We start from the raw sequence: 25,189 nt of genomic DNA, 5'->3' as shown, positions 1-25,189 counted from the left end.
CTGCTGCGCTGCAGGAACTCCCTTCTTACCCTCGGGGTCTTCCCTACCCACACACAACTCATAACGCTCCTGTCTATTTTCTTGAAAAATGCCTTAGTGATCAGAATGGGGAGACATTGAAACACAAAAAGAAACCTTGGGAGGACCATCATTTTTACCGCCTGCACTCTGCACGCCAGTGAGAGCGGCAGCATATCCCACCTCTTGAAATCCTCCTCCATCTGCTCCACCAGCCGCGCCAGATTGAGTTTATGTAGAGTTCCCCAGCTCCTGACTACCCGAATCCCCAAATATTGGAAGCTCCTTTCCACTCTCCTAAACGGCAGGGCGTCTATTCCTCTTCCCTGATCCCCAGGGTGTATTATGAAAAGCTCATTCTTCCCCATATTTAGCCTATATCCTGAAAAATCTCCAAACTCCCTCAATATCTGCATAACCTCTGTCATCCCCTCTACAGGATCCGCCACATATAGCAGTAGGTCATCTGCGTAGAGTGACACTCGATGTTCCTCTCCCCCTCTGAACCACCCCCCTCCATTTCTTCGATGTTCCTCTCCCCCTCTGAACCACCCCCCTCCATTTCTTCAGGGTCTCTCAACGCTATGGCCAGTGGTTCAATTGCCAACGCGAACAGTAATGGGGACAGGGGGCACCCCTGCCTTGTTCCCCTATGTAACCGAAAATACTCCGATCTTTACTGATTTGTGACTACACTTGCCACTGGGGCCCCGTATAGGAGTCTGACCCAACTGACAAACCCCTCCCCGAACCCAAACCTCCTCAACACCTCCCATAGATACTCCCACTCTATCCTATCGAATGCCTTCTCTGCATCCATCGCCACCACTATCTCTGCCTCCCCCTCCGCTGGGGGCATCATTATCACCCCCAACAGCCGTTGCACGTTGACATTCAGTTGTCTCCCCTTTACAATCCCTGTCTGGTCTTCATGCACCACCCCCGGGACACAATCCTCGCCGCCAGCACTTTTGCCAGCAGCTTGGCGTCTACATTCAGGAGTGAGATAGGCCTATATGACCCGCATTGCAGCGGATCTTTATCCCGCTTCAGGATTAGTGATATCGTCACCTCCGACATTGTCGGGGGTAGAGTCCCCCCTTCTCTGGCCTCGTTAAAGGTTCTCGCCAGCACCGGGGCCAACAAGTCCACATATTTCCTGTAACATTCAACCGGGAACCCGTCTGGTCCGGGGGGCCTTCCCTGCCTGCATGTTCCCCAGCCTTTCAGTCACCTCATCCACCTCAGTTGGCGCCCCCAGACCTGCCACCTCCTGCTCCTCCACCCTCGGGAACCTTAGTTGGTCCAGAAACTGTTGCATTCCCTCTTTTCCCTCCGGGGGTTGGGACCTACATAGCCTCTCATAAAAGGTCTTAAATACCTGATTTACTTTCCCTGCTCTCCACTCGGTAGTTCCCGTTTCATCCCTGACTCCCCCAGTTTCCCTCGCTGCTATCCTCTTGCGAAGTTGGTGGGCCAGCAGCCGGCTCGCCTTTTCCCCATATTCGTATCTCATCACCTGTGCCTTCCTCCACTGTGCCTCTGCCTTTCCTGTGGTCAGCAGGTCAAACTCCATCTGAAGTCTTCGCCTCTCTCTATATAGTCCTTCGTCCGGGGCCTCCGCATATCTTTTATCCACCCTCAAAATCTCCCCCACTAATCTCTCCCTTTCTTTGCCCTCTTTTTTCTCCTTGTAAGCCCTAATGGAGATCAACTCTCCCCTAACCACCGCCTTCAGCGCTTCCCATACTACCCCCACCTGGATCTCACCATCATCATTGGCCTCCAGGTACCTCTCAATACATCCCCGCACCCTTCCACAGACCCCCTCATCCGCCAATAATCCCACATCCAGTCGCCAGAGTGGGCGCTGCTCCCTCTCCTCTCCTAATTCCAGATCCACCCAGTGCGGGGCATGGTCTGAAACGGCTATGGCCGAATACTCCGTTCCTGCCACCTTTGAGATCAGTGCCCTGCTCAAAACAAAGAAATCTATTCGGGAGTATACCTTGTGGACATGGGAGAAAAAGGAGAACTCTTTGGCCAACGGCCTAGCAAATCTCCACGGATCCACTCCCCCCATTTGCTCCATGAACCCCCGAAGCACCTTGGCTGCTGCCGGCCTTCTTCCGGTCCTGGATCTAGACCGATCTAACCCTGGATCCAGCACAATATTGAAATCCCCCCCCCCCCCCACCCCCATTACCAGGCTTCCCACCTCCAGGTCCGGGATACGTCCCAGCATCCGCTTCATAAATCCCGCGTCATCCCAGTTCGGGGCATATACATTTACCAACACTACCTCCTTTCCCTGCAATCTACCACTCACCATCACATATCTACCCCCGTTGTCCACCACTATATTCCTAGCCTCGAACGACACCCGTTTCCCCACCAATATCGCCACCCCCCTATTTTTCGCGTCCAACCCTGAGTGGAACACCTGTCCCACCCATCCTTTCCTTAACCTAACCTGATCCGCCACCTTCAGATGCGTCTCCTGAAGCATGACCACATTTGCCTTCAGTCTTTTTAAGTGCACGAAATCTCGGGCCCTCTTATCGGCCCATTTAGGCCTCTCACATTCCACGTGATCAGCTGGATTGGGGGGCCACCCGCCCCCCGCCGACTAGCCATCCCCTGTTCTAGGCCAGCCCCCCCGTCCGGGTCCCGCGCACCCACCCATCCCCCAGGCGGCGCCCTCCCGTCCCGACCACCTCTTTTGCCAGCTCCCACTCGCTCCCAGCAGCAGCAACCCAGTTGATCCCCACCCCCGCTAGATCCCCATCGAGCATGGTTACTCCCCCCATGATGCTTCCGAAAGTCAGCTAACTGTAACTGACCCCGGCTTCCCCCGTTCTCTCCTTGACCCCCCTGTGCGTGGAACTCTTCCTTCCTGCACCTATCTTTCCGCCATCTCCTAGCGCGGGAAAAACCCCGCGCTTTCGTGGATCGGTCCCGCCCCCTACGGCGCAGCTCCCCCATTCTCCATCCCCCCCTCTGTCTCTTTTTCCACCGGCGCCCACATTTCTCAGTGTCCCCCCATCAAGAGAAAAAATCCCCGTCTATCGTCTCGATACTATGAACCTCCCATTCCCCAATTTACATTTCTATACATCAACCTCGTTGTCTCCCCCCCAACATCAGTCCCTCAGTTTCTGGTCCAGTTTCTCTTCTTGGATGAAGCTCCATCCGACGTTTCAAAGTAGTCGTGCTTGCCTTGGTGCGTGACCCACAATCGCGCTGGCTGCAGCATCCCAAACTTTATTTTCTTCCTGTGAAGCACCGCCTTGGCCAGATTAAAGCTCGCCCTCCTTCTCGCCACCTCCGCGCTCCAGTCCTGATACACTCGTATCACCGCATTCTCCCACCTGCTACTCCGTACCTTCTTGGCCCAGCTCAAGACAGCCTCTCTGTCAGTGAAGCAGTGAAATCTCACCACTATCGCCCTTGGTAGTTCTCCAGCCTTTGGTCTTCTCACAAGGACCCGGTGAGCCCCTTCCACCTCCAGGGGGCCCGAGGGGGCCTCAGCTCCCATTAGCGTATGGTGCATCGTGCTCACATAAGCCCCAACATCAGCTCCCTCCATTCCTTCGGGGAGACCCAGAATCCGGAGGTTCTTCCTCCTCGAGCTGTTCTCCAGGACTTCGAGCCTTTCGATACACCTCTTATGTAGCGCCTCGTGCGTCTCCATTTTTACCACTAGGCCCTGTATCTCATCCTGGTTTTCGGATGCCTTTGCCTTTACCCCATGAAGCTCTATCGCCTGGGCCTTGTGTTTCTTTTAGCCCATCGATTGCCAATAACATCGGCGCCAGCACCTCCTTTAATTCCTCCACACACCGTCGGAGGAATTCCTGCTGGTCCGGGCCCCATGTCGTCTGGGCTCCATCCGCCGCCATCTTGCCTCTTCCTGCTCTTCTCTGCCGCTGCTCCAGAGGATCCTTCGCAATCTGGCCACTACCACTGGTCCTTTCCATACACACCCGGGGGGGGGACACCTTCCTTCATCACCCCACACTGGGTTTGGTCCGAAAAAATTTCCATTGGGGCTCCCGAAAAGAGCCCAAAAGTCCTTTAGAACGGGAGCTGCCGAAACGTGCGGCTTAGCAGTGCATCGCTGCAACCGGAAGTCGACGTAGATTTAAGTTGATTGGGTCATGGATTAGAGGGGACACGAAAAATCTTTTTCACCCAGTGGGTGGTGGACATCGCAATTACTGCCTAAGTTGGTGGTTGACGCTGAAACGCTCAACTCATTTGGAAGGTACTTGGATCTGCATCTAAAGCGGTGTAACCTGCAAGGCTACGGACCAGGTGCTGGAACGTGGGATTAAAATGAGTGGCTAGTTTCTTTTTCCTCTTTTTTCAGTCAGTGCAGACACAATGGGCTGAATGGCCTCTTTCTGCATCTTAACTTTTCTATGGTTCTACATTAATTCTGGTCATATTTTCTTTAGTGTATACTTAAATCAATTTTGTTGAAGTTTAAGGACCTGGTGTTGGATAAGACCCAACTTTGAAAAAAACTTCAGCCTGAGGATACAAGCATGCTCCAATAAACATATAATGGGAAGATATAGATGTTTCCAAATTCCCAGACTGTACAATTCAAGTTCCCACTCCAGGGCTTAAGCACAAAAATCCAGTTGACACTTCAATGCAGTACTGAGGGAACAATACACTTGGGGGTACCATCCTTTGGATGAGTTGTGAAAACGGGGCTCTCGCATCTCAGGAGGATGTAATAATAACAATCTTTATTAGTGTCACAAGTAGGCTTACATTAATACTGCAATGAGGTTACTGTGAAAATCCCCTCGTCGCCACATTCCAGCGCCTGTTCGGGTACACTGAGGGAGAATTCAGAATGTCCAATACACCTAACAGCATGTCTTTCGGGACTTGTGGGAAGAAACCGGAGCACCCAGAGGAAACCCACATAGACACGGGGAGAATGTGCAGACTCCGCACAGACAGTGACCCAAGCTTGAAATCGAAACGGTGGGGAGTAATCGGCAGCGTCTGGCTAATAGTTACCCCTCAATCAACATCGCAGAAAAAACAGGTTATCTGGTCCTTACCACATTCCAGTTTGTGGAAGCATGTGTGCGCAAATTGGCTGCCACATCTCCATTACAACAGTGACTTCAAAAATACTTCATTGATGTCTGGTTATCATACATAGTCCAAATCAATGCATTTCTGTCAACGAGGAACAAGAAAAAAAGATAAACTGGTTACCCTAAATAACCAGGGTACTGTTGATTCCACGGCAGCCAGAATTGCTTTGACTCAAGTCTTTTGAGTAGAGCACCTGGCTGCTTTCTTACTAGCTCGCTTAAGCTGCCCATTTTAGATTGTAATGATGTGTGTTTGTACTTTTCACAAGGCTGCTAATTGTATGTGGATCAGTTTTATTGTAAATGTTATGGAAACATTTTAAGACATGTAATTTCTTTACCAGGAACAACATTAATTTTTTGATGGGCTCTTGGTGGCCAAACTTAGAGGATCTTTATGAGGCGAATGTACCAGTCTATCGGTTTATTCAGCGCCCTGGAGACCTCGTATGGATAAATGTTGGTACAGTGCACTGGGTTCAGGCCATTGGGTGGTGCAACAACATTGCTTGGAATGTTGGTCCCCTGACAGGTACTATAATTGTATTAACTGAACTAGTACATAGAATTACAATGATTTAGTTAGATCATTACAGGATTGCATAAACTTGTTAACAAAGAAACATTATTTATAGCAAAGAACTATCATTGTAGAAACATTTTTTCCAATTGATTATAAGAAACAATGTGTGTACTTACGTTGTGTATTATTAGCATGAGAGTTTTGGCTATTCATGCAATAAAGTCTGCACCTGTGTTAAGGGCTCACATTGGTTGTTGTAAGGATGTTTCTGCTGCTATCCATGGAACACTGACTTTAAGTAAAAACTGAAAAAATGTTGTATTTCACAGCAAATCAATATAAACTGGCAGTAGAACGATATGAATGGAATAAGCTACAGAGCGTGAAGTCTATTGTTCCCATGATTCATCTGTCCTGGAATATGGCACGTAACATCAAGGTGTCTGATCCCAGACTTTTTGAAATGATCAAGTAAGTGTTAAATCAACAGTGGGAGGATTATATAATTTTCAGAACGTCTAGTATTGTGACTTCAGATACTTTAAACTTTTCTTCTTTGCCCAATGTGTTTATAAAGGAAAATTTTATTTAAAAATTGAAGTTACCTTGTGGATGGACCATTTTCCCTTGGCTAAACTGCATGAGGGTTGTTTCAACAAATTTTGATTTGGATTGTTTTATCTAGAGCTTCCTCAAATAGATTAAAATTACTTATCCCTTCACCATGACACTAGAGTCTTGATCCTCTGGATATTTTGTGGGCATGTGTTAAAAAAATTGTGATCCAATATTTCATTCAGTCTGTATGTAATTAAAATACAAGAACTGTTGGATATTTGTGGGGTAGAAAGAGACGCATTGTCGAGGGTAAAAGTACTGCAAAGAAATTAAGCCATTTGGTAGGTCATTCTTGATATCTAGTAAATTGGCTGTAAACAAACATTGGAAAACTATTTTGCAAAGTAAAGTAAACTGAAATGTTTTATTGATGTCAGAGTCTTCCTGAAGTTAGCACCTTGATACTGTCCTGAAAAATAAATCATTGAACCAAATCATAAATAATTTGCTTCGGCCCATTTTAATGTCGGTTCATTTTTATGTAAACCTTTCCACTTTTTATATCATGCAATTCCTTTTTGTTGAATGAGGTATTTAAGATCATATTTTAACGGTTTGAAAATAGCATGAGTGGCAATATGGCTGTCATCATTGATTATGTAACTGTGAATTACATGATGCATTTCACAGCCTTGTGGTCAAAAAGTGCCAGTTTCAGAAGTAATCAATTGCAAATTTGTCATGCTATTAAACCAAGTTCTATTCTCAGCCCCATAAAATCCACTTTTCTCCAATCTTTTCTTTTAAATATTTTTATTAAGGCATTTGTATATGACACTTTTCTCCAGTCTAGAAACTTGTATTCAGTCATACTTATTTACTGTATGTGTTTTAGGAACTACATGCCCTTACCTTCTTTATCTACCTTAAACCACAAATGTAACACATCTATTCAAGAAAGGAGGAAGACAGCAGGAAACTGTAGGCCAGCTAGCCCAACATCTGTCACTGGGAAAATGTTGGAACTCATTAAGGAAGATGTAGTGGGATATTTAGAAAATTATTACAATAAAGAACATGTCAACATGGTTTTACAAAAAGGAAATCACAATTCTTTGACAAATTTATTCCAGTTCTTTGAGGATGTACGGTGGCACAGTGGTTAGCACTGCTGCCTCACAGCTCCAGGGTTCCATGTCCAAATCCGTACTCAGGTGACTGTGTGCGCGGAGTTTGCACTTTCTCCCCGTGTCTGCGTGGGTTTCCTCCGGGTGCTCCGATTTCCTGCCACAGTCCAAAGATGTGCAGGTTAGGTGGATTGGCTATACTAAATTGCCTCTTAGTGTCCAAAGGTTAGGTGGGGTTGCTGGGTTATTGGGCGGAGTGGAGGCGTGGGATTAAGTAGGGTGCTCTTTCCAAGGGCCGGTACAAACTCGATGGGCCGAATGGCCTCCTTCTGCACCGTAAATTCTATGATTCTCTGTAACATTGAATAAAAGGGAACCAGTAGATATAACATTTCCAAAAGGCATTCAGTAAGGTGCTACATCAGTACTGCACAAGATAAGAGCTCAAAATGTTGGGAGAGGTAATAGTTTGCATGAGTAGAGGATTGGCTAACTAACCATTAACAGTTGAGATAAATGGGTCATTTTCAAGTTGACGAATAGTGACTAATGGAAGCTAGGGCCTCAGTTATTTACATTAATGATTTAAATGAAGGGGCCAAGTTTATTGCAGCCAAATTTACTGATAATGCAAAGATGATGAGAAAACAAGTTGTGAGGAGGATACAAATCTGTAAAGACATAAATAGATAGATTAAGTGAGTGGGCAAAAATTTGGCCAATGGAATATACGTGTGAAATTGTGAGGTTGTCCACTATGGTTGGCGAAGAGAAAAATGGAACATTGGCCTGGATCTGAGAGTGGTTAATGTTTACATGAATTTTTAATTTCCAGAGATATGCCGCCTGGACAGTTCTATGGATGCCTCTTGACACTTCATGGAATTGACCCTGCTATTGGAGACTTGGGGCTATAACCTGCCCAGAAATTTACTTCAGATTGCTCCCATTTGTTAATCACATGCATAGGGCCTGGTTTGGAAGTTATCTGCACGAAAGCCATATCAGGAAGGCCTTTTTCCGATGCAAAATGTATTTTAAATCAAACTTTCAGAACATTTAATTCAGTCTATATTGCCACTCCCTATCCCTTTTACCAAAAACCATTACCTCACACTTCTCTGTATTACATTCCATCTGCAATTTGTCTGTCCATTCTTCTAGCCTATCTGCAATCGATTTTTATCATTTTAATCGTCGGCCACACACCAAACTTAGTATCGGCGGGAAATTTTACTCTATTCCAATATTCAAGTCATTTATCAATAAAAGTAATGGTCCTAACACTGACCCTTGGGGGTCAACACTATCTAACATCCTCCAATCTCCAAAACAACCATTTACACTGCTGTTTTGCTGTTTACTGTCCTTAAGCCATTTTTTAAATCCAACTAACAATGACCCTCCTATTCCATGACATGCAATTTTATTAGCCAACCTTTTATGTAGGACTTTATAAAACCCATATAACAACATCTATTGCATTCTGTTCGTCAAACTCCTCTGTTACCCAAAAATTAAATTAGATTACCTATTACAAATCTGTGCTCTGAATCGTTTTCCTCTATTATTGTTTCTAAAATTTTACCCATCACTGATACATTGACTGACCTGTAGGTATGACTATCCTTTCGACCGTTCTTGAATAGGGTCGATGCTTTAGCCATTCTCCAATCCCCTGGTAACTGCCCTGTATCTAGGGAAGATGGAAAGATTATGGCAAGCCCTTCTGCTGATTCCACCACACCCACTTCCTTTAGCAAGCCACCTGGATCAGGTGATTTATCCAATCTAAATATTCCTCCTTCCCAGTACCTCCTGCCTCTCTATTTTCACTCCCCTGCTTCTCGATTTTCACTCCATCCATATGCCTACCATTTCATCTACTACTGATACTTTGTCAGCATCTTGTTCCTTAGTAAACACATACAAATTAGTCATCAAGTTTTTTGGGCAGCACGGTGGCACAGTGGTTAGTGCTGCTGCCTCACTGCACCGAGGTCCCAGGTTCGATCCCGGCTCTGGGTCACTGTCCGTGTGGAGTTTGCACATTCTCCCCGTGTTTGCGTGGGTTTCGCCCCCACAACCCAAAAGATGTGCAGGGTAGGTGAATTTGCCACACTAAATTGCCCTTAATTAGGAAAAATGAATTGAGTACCCTAAATTTTTTTTTTTTTAAAGAAAATGTTTTTTTAGCTTGCCCTGCACCTCTTAAGCATAGAACACCCTCGTACCTCTGTCCCTTATAGGACCCACCATGTCTCTGATTACCTGTTAGCTATATACATGCCAGTGATGATTTTTGGGTTCCCTATTATGTTGACTGCCAATCGATTCTCATATTCTCTTTGCCAGTTGGGCAGCACGGTAGCACAAGTGGATAGCACTGTGGCTTCACAGCGCCAGGGTCCCAGGTTCAATTCCCCGCTGGGTCACTGTCTGTGCGGAGTCTGCAAGTTCTCCCCGTGTCTGCATGGGTTTCCTCCGGGTGCTCCGGTTTCCTCCCACAGTCCAAAGACGTGCAGGTTAGGTGGATTGGCAATGCTAAATTGCTCTTAGTGTCTAAAAGGTTAGGAGGGGTTATTGGGTTACGGGGATAGGGTGGAAGTGAGGGCTTAAGTGGGTCAGTGCAGACTCGATGGGCCGAATGGCCTCCTTCTGCACTATATGTTCTATGTTCAGTCTTATTTTCAGTTCCCCTCTCATCTCACTGTATTTGGCCTGGTTCTCAGTTGAAGTATTCACCTGACATGCATCTTTACACCCTCTTTGTTTCATTATATTCTCTATCTCCCTCATCAACCAAAGAACCCTGTCTTTGGTTCCCCCATCTTTCACCCTTGTTGGAATGGATAAAACCTGTAACTGAAACATATCGTCCTTAAAGATCATCTTTTGTTTTGTTAGTTTCTTTTTCTGTCAGTCTTTGGTTCCATTTTACCCTGGCTAGATCCCCTCATCCAATTGAAATTAGTCCTCTCAATTTAGAAGTTGTACTTTAGGTTGCTTCTTGCTCTTCTCCACAGGGCCTGGACTGTGCTGTAATGTTCTATTACTAATCTAAGATTTATAATATGATGTTTACTCTTCTTCAAGAGTTCCCTTACAGATATTCGATCCAGTTGGTTTACCTCATTCACCAGCATCAGTTCCAGCAATGCCTCCTTCCTGGCTGGACAAGAACATACTTGTCAAAGAAGTTTTCCTGATCACATTGAAGAAATTCCTCCCCCTCGTCCTTTTTTCTAACATTATGCCAATCAATATTTTGGTAAAGTTCCCCAACATCACCACTCTGTTTAGTTCTTGCACATCTCTCTAATTTCCCTGCAGATTTCCTCTCCTATTTCTCTCACTATTTGGAAAGATCATAGAATACACTCAGCATGATCATACCTTTCTTGTTTCTCAACTCCAACCAAATGGACTCTCAAGGACATCTCTTTCCAACACTACATGTCTTCTCCAATCAGTTGTACCAACCTACCTCCCATTTTTCATTCCCGAACCTTTCTCACAAGTACCAGTTTGAGAGTAGTAAAGTTGTCATAGTCCCATAGGCTGCCTTCCCCTTTGAGGGGGAGAGCTGACTGGTGGTGACTTAACCGGAGAATCACCACACCTCAGGTGAAAAACAAAATTGAGAAGGCGGGGCCTTCATGGGTAACCTCAGCCAGTATGGGAATTGAACCGTGCGCTGTTGGTTTCGCTCTGCAACATAAACCAGCTGTCCAGCCAACTGAGCCAAACCGACCCCTTTGACAGTGGTACACATCCCAAATACTCTTGCACTTCCTGTCTGTTCTTACCCTTTTGGATGGTCACCATCTGCTATCCTGAACTCTTGCTTGTAGGGTGATCACCTCCTGGAACATACTGTACAAGAAACAGTCATTCTTCCTGATGCTTCACAGTGACTCCAACTGCCCCATAAGCTCAGAAATCCTGCATTCAAGCAGCAGGAGACGCTTCCTACGTGTGTGTTTCCCAAGACACATGAAGTGTCCTAAGGTCTTGCATAGTGCAGCAATTGCAAGCAACGGGTCTCGGCTGCCCATCCGTGATCTAAAATTCCTTATTCTTTGTAGCATCTAGTTAGTACCTTGTTTAAACTATTTTTAATTAATGCCTTTGTCTGTTCTGTTAACATTATTACTAATTCATGTGCTGTTTTCGTATCCTGCTCGTACTGACAATATATTTCGGTTTTTTTTACTTTAACTGGTTGAACAATACATTTCCAGTTCTAGTTAGACCATGTAAAGCTTTATTGGGTCTTGTTCGCTATCCCTAAAACTGTTCAGTATTAAAAGATACAGTAATGCAAATATATCCCCAGTTTCCCTTCACCACAAACCACCTGAAACCACTCTACCTGCCTTCTCTAACTTCCCTCCCAACAGTAAGTGTAACACATGGATTTTATTACAAAAGTCAAGACCATTTGTTCAGTTGCCTCTGTTGGTCTCATCCCTTCCCTAAACCACCAGGACAAAATTTCCCACGAATTCCCCATTTTCACAACCCAGAATGTTCATCTTTATCTTGTTTCTTTTCTATTTCCCCATATTCCCTTTCCAAACTCATCTTATCGATGGGACTCACCTGATACTCTAACCCCTTTCCTACTAAACCATTGGCCAGCCAACATCCCTTCTAGGCGGTTAGTTTTGTCACCTCAGCTACTGCTTCCATCCAGTTACAGAGAGGTGATTATCTGCAATAGGCCATCTTTCCTATTACCTCTGTTTCCAATGTGCTATCACTTCCAATTTCTCAACCGCAGGCTGCCCTTCAGTGACATTATTCAAAAACACAGCTTCAGTTCCACTTATGCTCATGATACCCAGCTCCACCTCACATCCACCCCTCTTGATTCATCCCCTATCTTTAAACTGCAATACAGTTAGTCTGACATCTAAGAGTCAATGAACAAAAAGTTCCTTCAACTAAATATTTTCAAGATGGAGCCCATAATCTACGGTCCCCGTTACAAACTATGTTCCCTTTCCACTGACTCCATCCCTCTCCCTAGCAGTTGTCTGAACTGAACCGGATGTTTTGCACCCTTGGTATTATATTTGACCCTGAGATCACCTCTGTGACTTTGCACATCTTTGCCTTCATCTCACCGTACCTATGTGTGAAGTCATCAACCGTGCCTTTGTTACCTCTACACTCGACTATTCCAATGCACTCCTCACCAGCCTTCCTACCTTCTGTAAATTTGAAGCTATTCAAAACTGCTACCCACATTTCATCTCTCATCAAGCCCTATTTATCTATCTCCCCTGTGCTTTGCATTGGCCTGGTTAAACGACGCCTTGATCTGAAAATTGTCGTTCTTGTTTTGAATCCTTCCATTACCTTGTCTCACATCAGCTCTGTGATGTCTCCAGTCACTGCACACCCACCTCTGCCCCAAAGATCTCTGCGCTCTAGAGCATTCATGATTTTGATTATTCCACCATTGCTGGCTCTGTCTTCAGCTGGCAAGGTCCCATGCTCCAGAATTCACCCTAATCTCGCCATTTCTTCACCTTTCTCTTTCTTCCTTAAAAACGCCCTGTCAAACCCATCTCTTTGACCACATTTTTGGTTATCTGTCCTCGTATCCCCTCGTGTAGTTCAGTGTCAGATTTTATTTTAGAATGCTTATAAAGCGCTTGAGAAGATTTCATTACGTTAAATGTGCTTTATAAATATGTTGTTTGATATCAGTTTGACAGTCTAAATTTAGTTTATAAGCTGACCACAGAGAACTATCCCTAATCTTGGAGGTCAGATGGTATAGAGCAAAAGAAAAATATCATACTTGTGCAATGGTGGTGTATTTTTGGAATGAATACTGGACATGAGTAGAGAGGACTTCACATTTAGTGTGATATTCTACCCTGAGTGCTTGGTGCTGGCACTAGATCCCCAGCAATATGCCACACATTGAACGTCAAAATTGCAAAAACAAACCTCCATGATATGCAAGCTACATTTTGTCTAATTTTGTCAAATATTTGAGTGTGTGTATGTGAAATATTTGGGTCAGATCTTCCAATCAGCAGCAGTGCTGCGCGCATCACTACTGATTGCGGAGATTGCTGCATGCTTACCTTTTTGTATCCTTCCAGCCGGGTCATATGATCCCGGCTGGAATAAGAGTCTTGGTGCAGCTACCCATGGAAAAGACTGACAAGAGGAGCAGTGGAGTGGTCATGCCCCCTTATGGCATCGGCTGCCATAAGTTATTAAAGATCTCAAGCCTTTCAGTGGGTGGGGCAGTGGTGCAATAAGAGTGGGTAGTCGGGTCGGGTGTGATGACTAGTTAGGTTGGAAGATTTGGTTGGGGGGGGTGGGGGGGAAGAGAGAGAGAGAGGGGGGGGTCGCGCCAACAGTTTAAATTCTGTGTGGTTGTTATCGATACCAGAAGATCTGGCTCATTATTTCTAGCTTGTCTTTTTAATTTTGATTATGAAACAACTGATTTAATTATGCTTTTCAACCTATGGCCTAAATTAATTTAAAAGTGTGTGGATTTTCTGTCAACACTTCTTAGTTTCCCATGTTACATAATTAGTCTGAATCCTAGACGCCATCCTCTTTTTAACCCAGTTGTGGGATTGGTGACTATGATTCATTAAATGGTTTTCTGAACACCGGGAAAGTGCCAGCGGTTCCAGCTCGAGTTGCACTGTACCTGTTATTGACTTAGTCACTCGGCTGTGGAGGCCATAAAAGGTATTTTATTGCCTGCCTATCCTCTGGAGCCTCCAATCAAAGTATGAGAGGATATCCAAGGATAAAAGGCAGGTGATGGGAAAGATTGTTTTTGCTAAAATTAAAAATCTCTTTTTCTTTCTTTAGGTACTGCCTGCTGAGAACCCTCAAGCAATGTCAGATGTTAAGGGAAGCTCTCATTAACACAAGCAAAGAGATTGTATGGCATGGCCGTACAAAGGAGGAGCCTGCACACTACTGCAGTATTTGTGAGGTCAGTAAAATGTTTAACTTTCTGTTGAGGACAATGGTAGCTTAAGTTAAAAGTAATTTCGTGAATTTTCAATTATTATTGGCCATATTCTAAATTCTATTTTACTTTGCTTCTCCACCAACAAAAATATGTTTAAGCTTTATGAAGCAGACTATAAATAAACATATTTATATGAAATGATAGACTTAATCACACTTTTGCAATTTTTGAAATACCCAATCAAGATTGTATTTAATTGGGAAGCTCACTGACATAGAAACATGACACAAATTTTGCTTGTTGGGAATAATATTAAATGGCTTATTAGTCAAAATATTCAATTTTAAACTTTATAAGATTAGTGATGACTACAAAATCTGGATTCTTGTTTGGACGCAATACTCGAAAATAGTTTCTATTTTTATGATCTTGTGTCAGACATGTGCAGCAAAACAACATGATGCCTGTTAATTTTAAATCGTCTTGCTCATTAAGGTGAGGCAGCATGGTAGCACAGTGGTTCGCACAGTTGCTTCACAGCTCCAGGGTCCTCGGTTCGATTCTCGACTTGGATCACTGTCTGTGCGGAGTCTGCACGTTCTCCCCGTGTCTGCGTGGGTTTCCTCCCACAGTCCAAAGATGTGCAGGTTAGGTAGATTGGCCATGCTAAATTGCCCTTAGGTTAGGTGGGGTTGCTGGGTTACAGGATAGGGTGGAGGTGTGGGCTTAAATAGGGTGCTCTTTCCAAGAGCCGGTGCAAACTCAATGGGCCGAATGGCCTCCTTCTGCACTGTAAATTCTGAGTGCCAGTGCTGGGTAATGGACTACCTTTTCCACTTTTGTCACTTATGTTGAAGCAAACTGCAGGAAGATATGGAATAACTCTCCTTTTATTTACTCAGTGGTGTGCCTTAGCCCAACCCCCGAATCAATATGAATTTTGCAATTTTCCAAGGCAGAAAAACTTAATTCCTAAAACAGACAAAGAAAGAAATAATTTGCATTTATAAAGTACCTCCCCTAATGCCAGCACATCCCAAAGCACTCAGTCAAGTAACTTCTTCGTATAGTCGCTATTTGTAATATCGGGAAACACAAGTCACTTTTCATACAGCAAGGTCCCCCAAATGGTAATGAGATAAATCGTCTGTTTTGGTGAGTGTAAGTGAACGATAAATACTAGCTCTGATCTCCAGTGCACGAGAACAGGGATTAATGGGCAAAAAAACCAAGACCCACCTGGTTCATCACCTCTATTTTAGCAGTCACCTGATGCAATAATGGGGTTGCTGATTAATCGCGGCAATTGATCTATCTCAGTTACTCAGTGCATTGAAGTTTCACTAGACTGGCTCTTAAAGGAGATTGTCCTATGAGAAGAGATTAAGCGGATTGGTCTTGTGTTCCCTAGAGTTTGGAAGAATGTGAGCCAATCTCATTGGAACATTGATTTCTTCAGGGGCTTGAACAGGTTGGTGCTAAGAAAGTAGTGTTTTTCCCCTCATGGGGAAGTTGGAATATTGGACTGAGATGAAAGAGAAATTTCTTCATGCAAAGGGTTGTGAATCATTTTTTAAATTTTCCACTCCAGATAGCTGTGGCTCCTCAGTCATTAAATATATTCCGTACAGGGGACAGCCGGGTGGCACAGTGGTCAGCAGTGCTGCCTCACGGCGCCAAGGACCAGGGTTCAATCCATGTGGAGTTTGCACATTCTCCGTCTGCATGGGTCTCACCCTCAACCCAAAAACGGGCAGGGTAGGTGGATTGGCCACACTAAATTGTCCCTTAATTTAAAAAAATTGGGTACTCTAAATTTTTTTTAAAGTATATTCAGTGCATAATTTGATAGATTTTTGGGTGGTAAGGGAATTAAGTGATGTCTAAGTAGTGTGGAAAAGTAAAGATGATCACTAATGATTGTGTTCAATTGGGGAGTGAGTTTGGAGTGTCTAATGGCCTGCTCCAGTACTTGTTTCTGACACTTGATCCAGACGTGAGATAAAAGAACACCTTTTGTGGAAAGCTTTAGGATCCCGATGTCCAATGTCGCCTGTTCATCACAGGCATGCTATACTAATGATCCATTTTAAATTACATATATTGTATCAGTTGTTTTCTAAATCTACTTAATTTGCAAGAATCAGAACTCTGTGCCACTTGCTCCCCCAGGAGCCGTGTTTCATACATTAATTACTCGCTAATTAGAATGTTTTCTGCAGGTTAGTTTTGAATTGAAAACCTTTATATTGCAGACTGTGTTCTCTGGTTCTGTTCTTTATTTGTTAACATGGTGTTGGCACCTCTGGCCGGCATTTATTGTCCATTCCTGATTGTCCTGGTGAGCTGCAGTCTATGATGTATGTGTTCCAATCGTGCTTTTAGGTAGGGAGTTCCAAAATTTTAACTCTGCAACAATGAAGGGATGATAATATATTTCCAATTCATGATCATGTGTAATTTGCAAGGGAATTTACAAGTGGTGATGTTCCCAAGCAGCTGCTGCTCTTGTGCTGTTAGGTGCTGTCAAAGAAGCCTTGTCCGGGTGCTGCAGTGTACCTTGTAATTGGTACACAATAGTCATGTTGTGCCAGTCGTGGAGGGAGTGAAAGTTGAAGGTGCTGGGAAACAGGGTACTAATCAGATGGCTGCTTTTTCTGGATGATGTTGAGCTTCTTGAACGTGTTCTGGTGCTGCACTCATCCAGGCACCCGATTTATGCCTTTGTAGAAGATAGGCAGGCTTTGGGGAGTCGGGAAGAGAATTATTGCCACAGAATTTCCAGCCTCTGACCTGTTCTTGTAATCACAATATTGTTATGATTGACCCAAGTTTGTTTCTGGTCCATAGTGAGCTTTAGGAAGTTTATGTTGGAGGATTCAGTGATGGTAATACCGTTGAATGCGAAAGTTGATATGGTTAGATATTCTCTCTCGCTGGCGATAGTTATAGTCTGACAGTTGTATGTCCTCAATGTTTTTGTCTCTTATCAGCTCAAGCATGAATGTTGTCCCAATCTTGCTGCACGAGTATGGGTTGATAATCAGTTGTGAATGGAGCTAAACACTGCAGTTATTAATGTCAATCTCCACTTCTGATCTTATGTGAGAGGTATGGTCATTGTTCGGGCCTAGGGCACTGCCAGAGGAACACCTGCAGCAATGTCTCGGGGCTGAGATGATTGGCCTCCAACAGACGCAACCATCTTGCTTTGTATCAGCTATGACTATTCCCACTGAATTCAATTTTATTAAGGCTCCTTGATGCTACCCTCAGTCAAATGTTGCCTTAATGCCAAGGGCAGTCACTTTTATCTCATCTCTAATGCAGAATTTTTGTACCTGCCTGCAGCAGGTAGGATGATAATGACTAGAGCAAGTAAATCAGGTGCCTGGATGAGTGCAGCACCAGAACACGTTCAAGAAGCTCAACATCATCCAGAAAAAGCAGCCATCTGATTAGTACCCTGTTTCCCACCACCTAGAGCAAGTAAACCTTTTCCTTGTGTTGGTCCTGTTGCCATCTGCCACAGGCCAAGTTCGGAATCGATGTCCTTTAAAATTCAGCCAAATTGTCTAATAGTGATCCTACAACATTGAAATGCCCTAGTCAGAGCCTGTAGCCTTGCTATCCTTCCAAGCGGTGTCCATCGTGTGTTATGGACCCTGTAGAGACCATTAACGTTTGAAGAGAAATTTGAACACCCAGTTATTAGCTGAAAAATTAGTAGAGGCAGGAAACCTCACAACCTTTAAAAAGTATGTGGATGAGCCATTGAAATGTCATAATGTTCAAGGATATGGGCCAAGTGCTGGAAAGTGGGATTAGTGTAGTTTTGTCAGTGCAGACCAGATAGGCACAGTTACTTCACAGCTCCAGGGCCCTAGGTTCGATTCACGGCTTGGGGCACTGTCTGTGTGGAGTCTGCACGTTCTCCCAGTGTCTGCGTGGGTTTCCTCCCACAGTCCAAAGCTGTGCAGGTTAGGTGGGTTGGCCAAAACATTGAGGTGTGGGCTTAGGTAGGATGCTCTTTCCAAGGGCTGGTGCAGACCTGATGGGCCGAATGGCCGCCTCCTGCACTGTAAATTCCATGAGCCACTTCTGTATTCTACGACTCTGATTCTATATATTAGGTCACAAGATACCATGTTTTTAAACAAAAACAGCTTTATTGTATACAGAAAAAATGAAACCAAGCAGGGACAACTAACTTAACACTATCGTTGATAAAGACTTATGCTGTGAACTCAGTTCTACTAATTCCCTCCAAGAGTTTCCTTATCTTAGGAAATCTTGACGATTGATTCACTTTTCCTGGAATCAGTCCAAAGCTATGCACAGATCTCCGGAAGTCACTTTGACACCACCTCAGTGTTCTAGCTATTCTCCAATGTACAAGTTTTATTGGGATCCTTCTATTAGCTATTGGCTAAATGATGCACCAAATACTCTTCTAAACCTCACAACTGTGGACTCTTCAGCTCCTTGTCCTGCACATCAGAGATTGCTTTTTCCCAGTCCCACCCACAACTTTTGTACAGCTCTTTCCAAGCTACTTGTTCCAGCTGACTGCTTTCTGCCACAAGGCTTAACTCCCAATCATTGTGAAGACCCCGTGGATTTCTTCAACTAGTTTGCATCTAGGTAATACGTCCAGCTTCCCTCATCTCATGAAATTCAAACTGAGCTTTAGCCTCGCCCACATTCTGAGCAATGAAGTTAGTATTTTATTTTAAATTAAAAAACATGGGATTGGGTTAGTGTATTGAGCTGGATAGAAAACTGGTTGGCAGACAGGAAAGAGTAGGAATAAACAGGTTGTTTTCCAAGTGGCAGGCAGTGACTAATGGGGTACCGCAGGAATCAGTGCTTGGACCCCAGCTTATCACAAAATATATATTAATGATTCCGATGAGGGAACTAAATGTAATATCTCTAAATTTGCAAATGACTCAAAGCTGGGTGGGAGTGTGGGATGCTTCAGTATGATTATGATTTGGACAAGTTAAGTGAGTGGGCAAATGCATGGCAGATGCTGTATAATGTGGATAAATGTAAGTTATCCACTTCGGTAACAGAAACAGGAAGGCAGATTATTATTTGAATGGCTACAGAGTGAGAGAGGGGAATGTGAAATGAGACCTGGGTGTTCCTGTACACCAGTCGCTGAAAGTAAGCATGCAGAAGGTGGTGAAGAAGGCAAATGGTATGTTGGCCTTCATAGTGAGAGGATTTAAGAACAGGAGCAGGGATGTCATGCTGCAGGGCCTTGGTGAGACCACACCTGGAATAGTGTGTGTAGTTTTGGTCTCCTTATCGGAGGAGGAACAGTGTTCTTGCTTTGGAGGAAGTGCAGCGAAGATTTACTAAACTGATTCCTGGGATGAAGGGACTGACGTACGAGAAGAGATTGAGTTGGTTAGGATTATATTCGCTGGAGCTTAGAAGAATGAGGGGGGATCTCAAAGGAACCTATAAAATTCTAACAAGACTACACAGTGCAGATGCTGGAAGGATGTCCCCTATGGTGGGGAGTCCAGAACCAGAGGTCACAGTCTAAGGATACAGGGTAAACCATTTAGGATTGAGATGAGGAAAAATTCCTTCACCCAGAGAGTGGTAAACCTGCGGAATTCTCCGTCACAGAAAACAGTTGAGACCAAAACATTGTATCCATTGTATCTTTTGAAGAAGTTAGATATAGCTCTTGAGGGCTAAAAGGATCAAAGGATACGGGGAAGTTGGATGATCAAAATGAATGGTGGTCTCATTTTCTATGTTTCTCTGGTTGACTTGCTGGTGAGATGAGCAATCAGCCACAAACGTGGAAGAGAATTGGAGGAATGAATCCTTGCATATCTTTCATTCAATTTACATGTAATTTGAAGAGTGAAATCAGGAGCTGGACACAGGCTTCAGGGGCCAGGGTTGGATAAGCCTGTTCTAAAGTATTGTAGAAAGCTTGGTAGAGTGATAGGGAGAATATTAAGCGAACATGTGGAAATGTTTATGAAATATGCATGAAAGTGATTATGACAAAATTGATGACAAAATTGATTTTATTGCAGGAAAACAAACCATGCTGTAATAACATTGTAATATTTATTTCTGTGCAACAGGTGGAAGTTTTTGATCTGCTTTTTGTCACTAACGAAAGTAACTCACGAAAGACCTATGTAGTGCATTGCCAGGACTGTGCTCGTAAGGCCAGTGGAAACCTTGACAATTTTGTAGTGCTGGAACAATACAAAATGGAGGACTTGATGCAAATCTATGACCAGTTCACATTAGTAAGTTTGATCATTACAATGGGCAATAGGTTTGGAAAGTTTTCTTGTTGTAACTATAAAAATTAAAGTTATTTTGTAATTCTAGAATTCTTAGGCATAATATGACCGAGCTATGTAGATCAGAGAAACCAGGTTCAGTCCTTGATCTATGCTAATTTAATTGATCTCATTGTGAATTTAAATATTGACTGTGCTACCCTGGTGCCAGACATGAAAAAAATCAACCCAGGGTTCTTGCTTCTAATCTTTGTACAGTGAACTTTGGTTATTGCATATCGGTGGTGAACCCTCATTTACGGACCACATTGAGCTCAGCTGTGGCATCTTCCACAGTTGCTGACGTGACTGTTGAGGCTGATTAGAATAAAGACCATTTGATCAAGGTACTGGAGCCTGACTAGCATCTTTGGAGTTGTGCCCAATGTGGTAGTCAACACTTGAGTGAAGAAAGCAAATATGGGCAGCATTGTTTTAGGAACTTGCAGCCATGGCTGGTCCTTTCCTCACCAGGATTCATACTTGTACCCTTCCAGCAGGGATTGTTAGATAGCAACTGGCCTCAAAATGCAGTGAACTTCCCTTCCTCACCACCTGGGATGCTGAGCTTAATTTTAGAACCACCAATTTTTTTTTTTTTTTGCTTGGTCAGTTAACTTCGTGAAACCTACAAACCTTTTCACTGCATTTTTCTCATTCTCAGTGGCAGAACACTGATATTTTTGAATAATGCTGTTTGAAATTCATTTATAAGAAATAAATAAATAAATAGAATATGCCAGAAAGATCCAGCAGGTCTGACAGCATCTGTGGAGAAAAAGGAAGTTAACGTTTCATGTCCATATGACTCTTCCAGAAATTCACCTGCCTTGGATCAGAAAGAACTGATGATTTATGGATTACCGTACACATTGTTTTTCATTTAAAATCATCTTTCTGTTGCAGGCCCCTCCTCTGCCTTCATCCTCATCTTGACACATATTGCTTTATGGACAATTAGTGAAACATCTTTGCTGTTCAGGATGTGACATCAACTTCCACTGTGTTACACCACTGAGTTTTGGCTATCCCATGTGGCTGCTGACTGAAAACTGTGTGTCTATGCAACCTTCCAAGTGCGGAGTGTCAACAATACTGGATCGGAGTGGAGCTGCTTCTTTTCCAGGATAAATGAATTCAAGTAAAGCTGTTTTAGCTGTACCTATAAATAACTTTTCATATTTTGTATATATCAGAGAAAAACTGGCAACATCACACAAAGACTACTGACTTGAAGACATTCTTTTTTTGTATTACTCTGTCTTGGGCTGATGAATTGGTTTCATCATCTTTTTTCATTCAGATTTTTCCCTTTAAAAATACTAGCTTAGCTGGTCATTTTTGTATGGTAGTTAGGAATTTTAAGTCTCTCTTGAGGGCAACATCTATTAAGAAAATTTTGTAATGTGAAAAGTTAGAGGAGAGAGATTTTTTTTTTTTTACTGCTTTTATGTTCATCTGTCTTGTTATTTTGAAACCATGATGTTTAAATTTGTTCTGGTTTCCTAGTTAAACTAAACAGCCAAGTCACAGATAAATGGGTTGCACATAGACTAAGGAATAAACTTAAGATTTGTGATTTTTTTTTTTGTTTTGTTTCTAATCTTGATGTAAATTTACACTATTTATAAATGCATATTTATTCCTTGAAAATATTTGTGGATGGAATGCTGTTATTTTTTCCCAGAATACCTGCCATTAAAATTTTACGGAGTTCTGTCATTTCAAACACTACTCCTAATACGTTTTCTATGTATGAAATAAAAACTGTTGAGCATTGTAATCTTTGAAACATTTAACAATTTATATTCAGGGAAAAATTTTCATAAGTAAATTGCATATGTTAGTTTATGTATCTCAATTCAATATTGCATGACTAAACTCAGGGCAAGCTTTCCTTTGTTATCATAAATGTTATGCATTAGCATCTGAAAAGTATAGTGTGCTTCTCCCAGTATTACCCACTGCCAGTTGAAACCGTGGCTTCATTAAGGGAGCCAGTGTGTTTTGGGTTATAAAATTCCTATGCTTACAAATTACTTCAGAATAATTTTAAAACAAAAAAAAGGTTTTATTTAATTAGAGACATAGTAATGTAAAGTTTATTTATCTTTAGAGTTGTCTTGGTACCATGAGCATTACAGATCACTGTTACACCAGAGCCTGTTGTCCTGTGCACTAATGGCTCTAAAAGTTAACTACAAGTTTGTTATATTTCTATGATTGAGCTGTATTGGAGGCTGGTTTGTGATTGTTTTTTGCCCCGTTATAGTGGGAAGTGTTCAAAAATACAGATGTTGCAACTTTGAGTAGTTTTTTTTTAAAGCTGTGATCACTTTGTCAAAATATTTATTCACCTGATCAAGTGAGAGAACTGGTTTGACCTTTAAAAGGCACAAATGTGCACTAACATTGTGATTTAAACCAGTTAAGAAACTCTTACTTGATTTTGGGAGAAATAAATTAACGAGGCTAATGAACATTCAGTATAGGCCTAGACTTGACAGTTGGCTGGAATAAAGCCTCCATATTAACTCCTCCTTGTTTGGCATTCAACTAACTTCAGGTCATTGGTCCAAGCTGGAGCACAATGTACCCTCAGAAATTGTGCTTCTAAATGGTGTCATATCCAAGAAAGGGGACAAGAGAAACAAATGTTTTGGAGTTCGTTAAGCAAAATATCATTGCAGAAAAGTTTCTGAAGTATGAGATGACATTGACAAAAAGAGTAAAGCACAAAATTCCTGAGTCAAAAGGGGTTCAGTTCAGACTCCTGGTCTTGAATCCAGGATGAAAGTCTCTATTTTCTGCATCAGTGCACAGAATGGAATAATTTCAAAGTTTTGGTACTTCCAGATCATGTATAGTTAGCATGTGGTTCAGCCACAAATTCAGGCCTTTTTAATGACCCTAACTTCACCTTTTGTGTTTTGCAGGGACTTTTTGTTAGCACATCCAAACCATCTGTTCTTATTGCTTTGATATAAGCTGCTAATATATACCGTACTGTGGACAATTATGTATTGCAGCCCCTTGCTGATTAAGGCTAGATTTGGACTGCTCAAAGAGTGTCTCGTCTTATCTATTCAAACCCAGACCGTAACGGAAAAGATAATACTCTTGTGAAACATGTGTTTTGTTATTCAGGCCAATATGGTGGAAATAGGAATTACACTGTTGGTCATTCTTAAACAACCTGTGTGCAAGATTGTAAAGAAACTTATAAGATGGCACCTCACACAATCAGGTTACAAACCTTTTGGAATTAATTTGCAGATGGCTAACATGAGGCTTAGCTACCCACAGAAATAAGCCAATTTTTTTTAATGCAAGCTATTTATGGCATTATGACTTTATATAGGTCTTTTAAAGACTAAGAAAATCTATTGCAAAATGCTATCAATCATGATAATCTATGATGAACTGAGCCAAACCCAAACTATTTACCGAACCTTGTTTTTGTGAGGAGAAACTACAATGAGTTATGGGAAGAATGTTTGAATTGGCTTGGATTTTGTTGCATGATTAACAATGGGTGCCAGTTACCACTGTTTACATAAAGCAAAGAGTAGTAATCTCCCTGTACGTGCAACAGAGGACCTAGTATAACAGGACATTTGGGGGGGGGGGCAGGGGGGAGAAACAGTCAGTTGGTGGTGTACATCTGAAAAACAGGCTGCTGTGTTTTTGGGAGGCAGGATTGTGAAGGGTACCACTAGACCTTTGAGAAAATAATCACAGCATTATGTCTGTCCGTCTAATTTCTCGAGCAGGAAAAATTACTGTAATGTGCACCTGTATCTACGGAGTACAAAGAAATACACAAAAGGCAAATGTTTTTCTGATACTTAACTATTTTTGCCAGAAAATACCTTCGCATCCAAGATTATTTTTCCCCATTTTTCATTCAGTGTTACTGCAACTACACATATTAAATCATTAGGTAGATAGGTTTTGTGGCTCTTCCCATACCACGATTTGCGCCCTCTCCACATTTTGAAAAGTGTGTGAACTGTGAATTGTTAAACGTCAAGAGGACATGGGTTGATGGAATGGGCAGGCACATGGCAGATGAAATTTAATGTAAGAGAAATGTGAATTGGGGGGAAAAAAGGCAACATAAAATCAAGAATACAATTTTAGAAGTGGTTCAGCAGCAGAGGGATTCTAGGGGTAGATGGGGTTATGAGAAGAGAAGATTGAGCTGATCTGATAAGAGGTTCAAAAGCATGAGGGGTGTGGACAGAGAAGATGGGGTGAAGCTGTTCCCATTGGCAGAAGGGTCTTGAACCAGAGGACATCGCTTAAGTGAATGGCAAAAGAACCGATGAGGACATGAGGTAAATCATTTATTACGCAGTATGTGGTTAGCATCTGGAATGTATGACTAGAGAATGTGATGCTGGTTGTTTTGATCATGACTTTCAAAAGGGAATTAAATAATTACCTGAAATAAAATTGTAGGGCTCGGGGTAATGGACAGAAGAGTGGGATTAGCTAAATGGTTCTTGCAAAGAACATTCTGGACCTGCAGATCCTGTGGCTGCCCC

At 42.9% G+C, this 25,189-nt stretch overlaps 1 protein-coding gene across 5 annotated transcripts in view; it reads left to right on the top strand.

The window, feature by feature from the left end:
- The window catches only part of kdm6a (lysine (K)-specific demethylase 6A), a 444,294-nt gene extending 421,346 nt beyond the window's left edge, over positions 1 to 22,948 (top strand). For 4 of the 5 annotated variants that reach the window (XM_072513832.1, XM_072513833.1, XM_072513835.1 and 1 more), the window contains 5 exons: positions 5,486 to 5,673; positions 5,994 to 6,135; positions 14,208 to 14,334; positions 20,433 to 20,603; positions 21,546 to 22,948. In XM_072513832.1, coding sequence (XP_072369933.1) covers positions 5,486 to 5,673; positions 5,994 to 6,135; positions 14,208 to 14,334; positions 20,433 to 20,603; positions 21,546 to 21,575 — 658 coding nt within the window. In that variant the 3' untranslated portion in view covers positions 21,576 to 22,948. Of the gene's footprint in view, positions 1 to 5,485; positions 5,674 to 5,993; positions 6,136 to 14,207; positions 14,335 to 15,724; positions 15,796 to 20,432; positions 20,604 to 21,545 lie in introns of those variants that run through there. The other variant, XM_072513834.1, reaches the window with a different exon arrangement.
- The last annotated feature ends 2,241 nt before the right edge of the window (positions 22,949 to 25,189 follow it).

Source organism: Scyliorhinus torazame, chromosome 8 (assembly GCF_047496885.1).
Source record: "Scyliorhinus torazame isolate Kashiwa2021f chromosome 8, sScyTor2.1, whole genome shotgun sequence".
Classification (NCBI taxonomy): Eukaryota; Metazoa; Chordata; class Chondrichthyes; order Carcharhiniformes; family Scyliorhinidae; genus Scyliorhinus; species Scyliorhinus torazame.
This window is presented reverse-complemented; position numbering and strand designations above follow the sequence as displayed.